Genomic DNA, 7,500 nt, shown 5'->3' with positions numbered 1-7,500 from the left:
TAGTGTTGTGTCTGTACTGTCTGTAGCAGGTGTAATGGTATAGTGCTGTGTCTGTACTGTCTGTAGCAGGTGTAATGGTATAGTGCTGTGTCTGTACCACAGAGGAAGCTGTAGCAGCAGCTGCGTTCCTGTCGCACCTCCACCAGGAACTGATCTTCTCTACACTCAGGCGTCGGCACACTGGGGCAGGACACAGGATCGCACTCTGGAATACACACACACACACACACACAAGCACACACACATGTGCGCACATCAGCAAAACATGTGCAAAACATCTTGCAAAAGCTAACACACCTTGCTTAACTATTTACACCTTCGTAAAAATGGTGTTTTCGTATGAAACAGTAAACACAAGCCATCACAATAATTAGCACACGATGTGCCAACTACACACTGATGGTGTGAATAAAAAACACTGTAGGAACCATATTCATATTTTCAGTTTTAGTTAATGTATGTAAGGGATAATGTATAGAACGCCGGTCATTATTGGGAAAATAAGTCCCGACAGGGCGAACTGAACCCCGACACGCAGCGGAGAGAGTCTTGTTCCGCCCTGAAGGGACTAATTATGACCGCCGTGCAGCGAAGCGGCCATATAGGTCATATAGGTTTAGTCAGATTTTTTTTTTCTTTTCTTTTCTTTTTCGCATGGCCAAATTTCCATCAAGGATTCCCGGGACACTGAAAGACACCTTTTTTATTGTATGTTGATCTAAAGGGGCCATGTCAACCCATTCCATAACCACTCATTTCATGTATAGCGCCACCTAGTTAAACACAAAAAGGTAAAAATGAGGTGTTGTAGTTAGGTATCTGTGACCTACGTAACATGGTCAAAACTGCATGAAATTGACAGTGTAGGATTATGACACCCTCTGAATGCATGTGCCAAGTTTCGTGGACTTTTGTTCAAGAGGGGCCATATAATAAATTAATTTATGTGTACATTTAGTGACCGTACACCAACAGAGTTTTCTGTGAATATCTTGAGAACCGTAGGGCCTAGGATGACCAATTTTTTGCGTATGTTTGCCTCCAGAGGTCATGTTAACCCATTCCATATGCACACATGTGCATAAACAGATACACACGCACACACACATACATTCACAGTAATCATACATATGACACATACACACACAATAGACATATGTACGCATGCATGCTTGCACACACATGCACACACACAGGCACACACACAGGCACACCCACAAGCACATGCACGCACACACACACACACACACACACACACACGCACACACACACAAACACACACAAACATAAACATAAACACGTACACGCACACATGCACACAATTCAAGAATTTCTCAGAATTATGAACAAGCGAGATGGGGGTGGGGTTGTATAAAATGTATTTCACATGTGAAATCTATGAACTAATCATGTTTTGGTACTTGTTGTCTAGCAGATACCCGTGAGAATTGAGTGTGCATAATGCAATTCAGTGAGACAGTTAGAATCATATGCCTTTCACCTTTTGTTTTTAGCCAGCAGCCAGACCAGCAGATACCCTGACTTTGCTGAATTACTGAAGCCAAGCAGGCTTAGTTAATACTTGGATAAGAAGCCTCCTTGGAAGAGTAGGTTCCTGCTGGAAGTGGTGTTGGTGGCTGGCCAGTAGGTGGCACTCTTCCCTGTGGCCAAAAGCCACCAAACAAATATCAATCCCAATGTCCTATTGCAGTGGCAGGGACACTGTACTGCAGGAGATGTTTTCCTTTGCATGAATGTTAAATTGAGGTCCTGACTCACCATGGTTGTTAAAGATCCCATGGCACTTATCGCAGAGTAGGTGGTTCCTTGATTTGCTTTATTTATGTACACATACAAAAAGACACACACACTACACATGCACACACACATACATGCACACACACAACATGCACAAACACGCACACACACACACATACACACACACCCTCACACACATGCATCCACACATACAACACCTACATACACAAACACATGCACACACATACACACACACACACACACACAAAAAAACACACACAAAACACACACAAAAACAACCACACACTCTGCACACACTCAATTACAAACACACAAAAAAGGAACAAAGTAGGAAATGAACACAATTTGACAAGCGTCACTTATTTTTGTGGAAAAAATGTGCTGGACTGGGTGGCGGTCATATTTTGTACCGCTCTGCGGTACATCTAGTTTTCCCAATAATGACCGGTGTTCTATACATTATCCCATGGCTATTTGCCAAAACGAAACAATAAAATCCCTACGATGTGACTGTTTAGCCTACATAGCCTAGGCTATAGCCTATTTGTAACCGTTTCATCATGGCTTTTGGTGAGAAACAAATAGTTTGACAACAGCACACGCTGAACTTGAATCAAACATTCTTTAGAACACAGCTGAACCACCGTCTGCTTTCACTTTTGAATGAAGTTCCAGTCCTTGCGTAGTGATATGAAAGACGTGAAATAGAAGCACAAAGCCCATTTTCCTTGACAGCGGTCTGTTATACTTAGCAACGGTCTGTTATTGAGAATTAGCAGACCACCGAATGTTAGGAAGGCCCATTCAAGTGAATGGAGCATTCTGCAGCATTATAAAGAGCTGTATAATAAAAATAATTATTAATTTAATTTCCATTCAACATTTGATTTAGAACGTTTTAATGTTTTTGAGTATGCCTTCCCTCTAGAGGTTATGGGGGTGCAACGATAAAAGGGGTGTCAAGCCAAGGCCACAGGAGGGGTTCCGGTGCTTGAGCCAACTATCATTGACCATTAACTGCGTCAACATCAACTCAACGTGAGCGTGACAGGAGCAACGCGAACGCGACGAATGAACTTTTTTTGAACTCAGCTCACCCAGACAATAGAGACTATACTTCATGTTTAAGTTATTTTTCATTTGTTCAACAAATAAATACCATCAGTTCACGGACGACGTTGGTCGGACAATCTTTTTACGCATCAAGAAACCCAAGCACTGGTATTCCCTAGAAGTGGTGAGACGACGAACAATTAGAAGTGTCATAGGTCATAGGGACAAACACACAAAGTTTTTGCCACTACAAACACATCTGGCTTTTGCTAGTTCTGTAAACATACAGGGATCCAAACTTCAAGTATTGGTGTTTATTTACACACATCAAAACAAACACAAGTGTGTTTTTCCATGTCAAAATACAAAATAGCAATTTCACCAAGAAAAAAAAATCAGTCTACATCGTGTTGTCTCTCTCGAAATTTCGTCTACATCACATGCAATGTCCTAGTCCAAGGCACCGGGGAAAATATATTATGGAATGCCGTATCCAGGCCTGACATGATGCCTGGTCAATTTTTTTTTGCCTGTAAAGGGGCTATTTCTTCCTCTTCCCCCTCCTCATCCTCCTCTTGCTCCTTTTCGTCCTCTTCCTCTAACTTCACCTCCTTCTCCTTGTCATTCTCTCCCTCTCGCTTCTTCACCTCTGCGTCCTCTTCCTCCATCTCTTCCTCCTACTTCTTCACCTCCACGTCCTATTCTTCGGCCTCTTCTAATTCTTAATCTTCTCACTCTTCCTGCTTCCTCCATTGTACCCATTACCTGTGGCTTATTTATAGTGCTTAGGCTGATTGCAAAGTGAACTAATTATCTAAAACAGTTTTCACATGAGAAAGTGTGCCAGAGAGTTGGCGAAATAGTGTAAATAATAGCCATACATGTGTATAGTTTTGCTAGGAGTGTGTTGATCATTTGGAAATTTAGTGTAAAGCAGGGAGTTGTGTTTACAGTTCTGCAAAAAGAGTGCTGGGCAGTGGATTGTACCTACAATTGTGCAAAGTGTGTGTTACAAAATTGCAAACTGAGTGCAAAGCAGTGTTTGTGCTTTTAGTTTTGCAAACTCAGTGAGTGGTTTTGCTATACGTATTAATAGTTTTAGAAATTATGCTATAATAATCACGGCTAGCGTTTAAGCATTCATAAAAAACTGTAAAGGATTTCTGAGGTCATAGAGATGGAGATGAAGAGACAGGAACTGTGTGTGTGTGTGTGTGTGTGTGTGTGTGTGTGTGTGTGTGTGTGTGTGTGTGTGTGTGTGTGCGTGCTTCTTTATGTGTGTGTGTGAGTGGGTGTTTAGATGTGTGCATGAGAGCATACCACAGCGGTATTCTGGGCAGCAGGAGAGGGGGCTGTAGCCAATCTGCTGCTTGTAGCCATGGTCACATCTGGGCATATGCCTCTGGCACTGAGTCACATTACACTCTGCAGGAGAGGAGATAACACACACACACACACACACACACACACACACACACACACACACACACACAGCATATAACACAAATTCTAAAAGGGAAATGCAACACAGTAAATACCACACAATAAGTCTGTTATCACCATAAAGTGTGTAATGATGTGTATTTAGAAACATGCTTTTTCATGCAGATGTCTGTGTCTGTGTGTGTCTGCGTGTGTCTGTGTGTGTCTGTGTGTGTCTGCGTGTGTATGTGTGTGTGTGTGTGTGTGTGTGTGTGTGTGTCTTACTGCAGGTGTACTGTGGACAACCACAGGAGCTACTGGATTCTCCCTCTGTGTCTGTGTCTGTGTGTGTCTGTGTCTGTGTGTGTATGTGTCTGTGTCTGTGTGTGTCTGCGTGTGTATGTGTGTGTCTGTGTCTGTGTGTGTCTGTGTCTGTGTCTGTATGTGTCTGTGTGTGTCTGCCTGTGTATGTGTGTGTCTGTGTCTGTGTGTGTCTGTGTGTGTCTGTGTGTATCTGTGTCTGTGTGTGTCTGCGTGTGTCTGTGTCTGTGTCTGTGTGTGTCTGTGTCTGTGTGTGTCTGTGTCTGTGTCTGTATGTGTCTGTGTGTGTCTGCCTGTGTATGTGTGTGTCTGTGTCTGTGTGTGTCTGTGTGTGTCTGTGTCTGCGTGTGTCTGTGTGTGTCTGCGTGTGTCTGCGTGTGTCTGTGTCTGTGTGTGTCTGCGTGTGTATGTATATGTGTTACCACAGATCTTCTTGGGGCAGCAGGCTCCCTCCTCTAACACGTCCACCACAGACTCTCCCTCCCTCTCACACAGCAGTGCAGGGCTCTCCTTACACTCCGGCTCTACCGAGACCACGCTGCCGTTCTCCAGACAGCGGAACAGGCAGCACCCGCGTAAGGAACCGTTCCACTCTTCCCCTGCTGCACGTGGAGCGCCGTCGTTATCCGTACATGCTGAGAACACACACACACACACACACACACACACACACACACACACACACACACACACACACACACACACACAGATACAGATATACAGTATGATGAATGTACAACCATTCTGAGCATTGAGCTGGACCAGAGGAGGGCCAGACCAAGGGAGATCAGAGACAAGACCCAAACGCACTGCAGTCAGCTAATATCTATGTACAGTAATATCTATGTACATGCTATGACCTAGATATTGTACCCACTGTCAACAATGCCCAACATGACTCCATTATTAACATTTTCTGATCCATTAACTTTGTGAAGATTAAAAAAATATCTAAAACATTTTAGGAGAATGCTACATTTAGTTCATTCTCTGATGCTTAATTAACTCAACTACAGAAACACTGACAAACACATGTGAAACACCAAATCAAAGTAAATATTATAGTATTAAGTATCTGAGTAAGGATTGCTCTTCTCCACTATGCCTATACTCACTGCTACACACACACACACACACACACACACACACACACACACACAAACACACACACACACACACACTCACCACACCGGTCTTCTGTGACGCAGAAAGCCGAGTCTGCGCGGTGGAGGATGGTGCCACCCTTACACACACACTCCTCCCTGATGGACGAGCACGTGCTCTCCTCGTAGTAGTCTCGGTTCTGACAGGTGCGGGTCTGACACGTGTTCACACACGGTTGGTACTCTTTACCTGACGGGCACTTCAGCGCTGTCACACACACACACACACACACACACACACACACACACACACACACACACACACACACACACACACACAAAAACAAACACACAAACACACACACAAACACACAAACACACACACACCAAAATAAACAGATAAGCACTCACATGCACATTTTGCAAAGGCCCACACAAACAATAGCACAACTTTCCAATTAAAACATATGCATTTGATATCAGTATTGATCAGTATGGAGTTTCCTACGTAAATGTTAGTGGCTATAGCCAATTGTGTCTCAAATGGCGTACTTCCATTAGTACACTTCAATGCAGTGTCCTGTGTCCCATTCTTTGTGGAGTGCGTACATTTCAACAGAATAGTGTCTTCTCAAATCGAACACCAACTCTGTGCACTTAACGGAAATGACAATCACAACATTTAAATATAACTTTATTTGTGTCCTCTATTTCCACGGTTGTCAAACTGGGGTACGCGTACCCCCAGGGCTACGTGGACTGATTTCAGGGGGTACGCGAAAAAAGATCATCATAAAGTCATATGCCTTTTCAAGCGTTTTCTCTATCCCATGTTGGTAACTTAACTTCCGCATTTGCACTGCACATTAAAAACTTATTTTATCCGCATTAACAAAATATTCGAGAGTGGAGACAGAGAGGGTAAAACAGCGTTTCTCAAACTGTGGCGCCGCGGAGACATGCCAGGTGGGGCGCGAACTGACGTGAAAAACAGGAGTTTTTTTATTTATTTTTTTTTATCTGTAGCATAGGCCCAGGTAGCACCCGATGCGCAATGGACGCACTGTGTTATTCATAGGGAAGCGCTCGTATCAAGACAGCTTAGTTAGTCCCGACCTGAATGAGCTTTTGAACGAGGTTGTGAGAGTGGTGAATTTCATCAAGACCCGGCCCTTAAAAGCGCATCTATTCTCCGCACTTTGAGAGGAGATGGGAGCTGACCAAAAGGCTGTACTGTTTCACAGCGAGGCAAGGCTTTCCCGAGGGTAAAGTGCTGTCGCGTGTTTGAGCTCCGAGTCGCCTCTTCTTGGAGGAAGAGCGCATGTTTGAATCTGCAAGCACGTTCACTAATGAACATTTCTTGGCGAAGCTGGCCTATCTTAGCGATATATTTGGAAAGCTCAATGAGTTAAATCTCCAGTTACAAGGCAAAGACAAGCACCTAGCAGATAAGATCACTGCATTCAACAAGACGATTGTGTGTGAGATTAGGTGCAGATCTATTTAAAATCATTATATTCAGCACATTTGTAGGCTATCATATGTTGACTATTGATGAGATTTGTATCATATGTTTATGACCACTATTCTCGACAAAATTGATAAAAATAAATATTAATAAAACAATTTAAAAAAAACTTGTTAACAATTGGTGGTGTTGGGGGTACTCCGGAAGATCATAATGTCTCAGGGGGTACATGCCTGTTAAAAGTTTGGGAACCACTGCTCTATTTGATAGTGACATGGTCATACTGTGTCAAAACATGAGCAGTTTATGTTAAATGTGTGTGTGTGTGTGTGTGTGTACAGTATACAGTACTCA

General features: G+C 43.3%; 1 protein-coding gene across 2 annotated transcripts in view; it reads right to left on the bottom strand.

The window, feature by feature from the left end:
- otogl (otogelin-like) overlaps positions 1-7,500 on the bottom strand; it is a 72,244-nt gene that overhangs the window by 12,199 nt on the left and 52,545 nt on the right. For both annotated transcript variants that reach the window (XM_042110553.1, XM_042110554.1), the window contains exons 44-47: positions 5,761-5,946; positions 4,998-5,210; positions 4,153-4,257; positions 98-205 (exon numbers count right to left, since the gene is read on the bottom strand). In XM_042110553.1, the coding sequence (XP_041966487.1) occupies positions 98-205; positions 4,153-4,257; positions 4,998-5,210; positions 5,761-5,946 (612 nt within the window). The remainder of the gene's footprint in view (positions 1-97; positions 206-4,152; positions 4,258-4,997; positions 5,211-5,760; positions 5,947-7,500) is intronic.

Source organism: Alosa sapidissima, chromosome 11 (genome assembly GCF_018492685.1).
Source record: "Alosa sapidissima isolate fAloSap1 chromosome 11, fAloSap1.pri, whole genome shotgun sequence".
Taxonomy (NCBI): domain Eukaryota; kingdom Metazoa; phylum Chordata; class Actinopteri; order Clupeiformes; family Clupeidae; genus Alosa; species Alosa sapidissima.
This window is presented reverse-complemented; position numbering and strand designations above follow the sequence as displayed.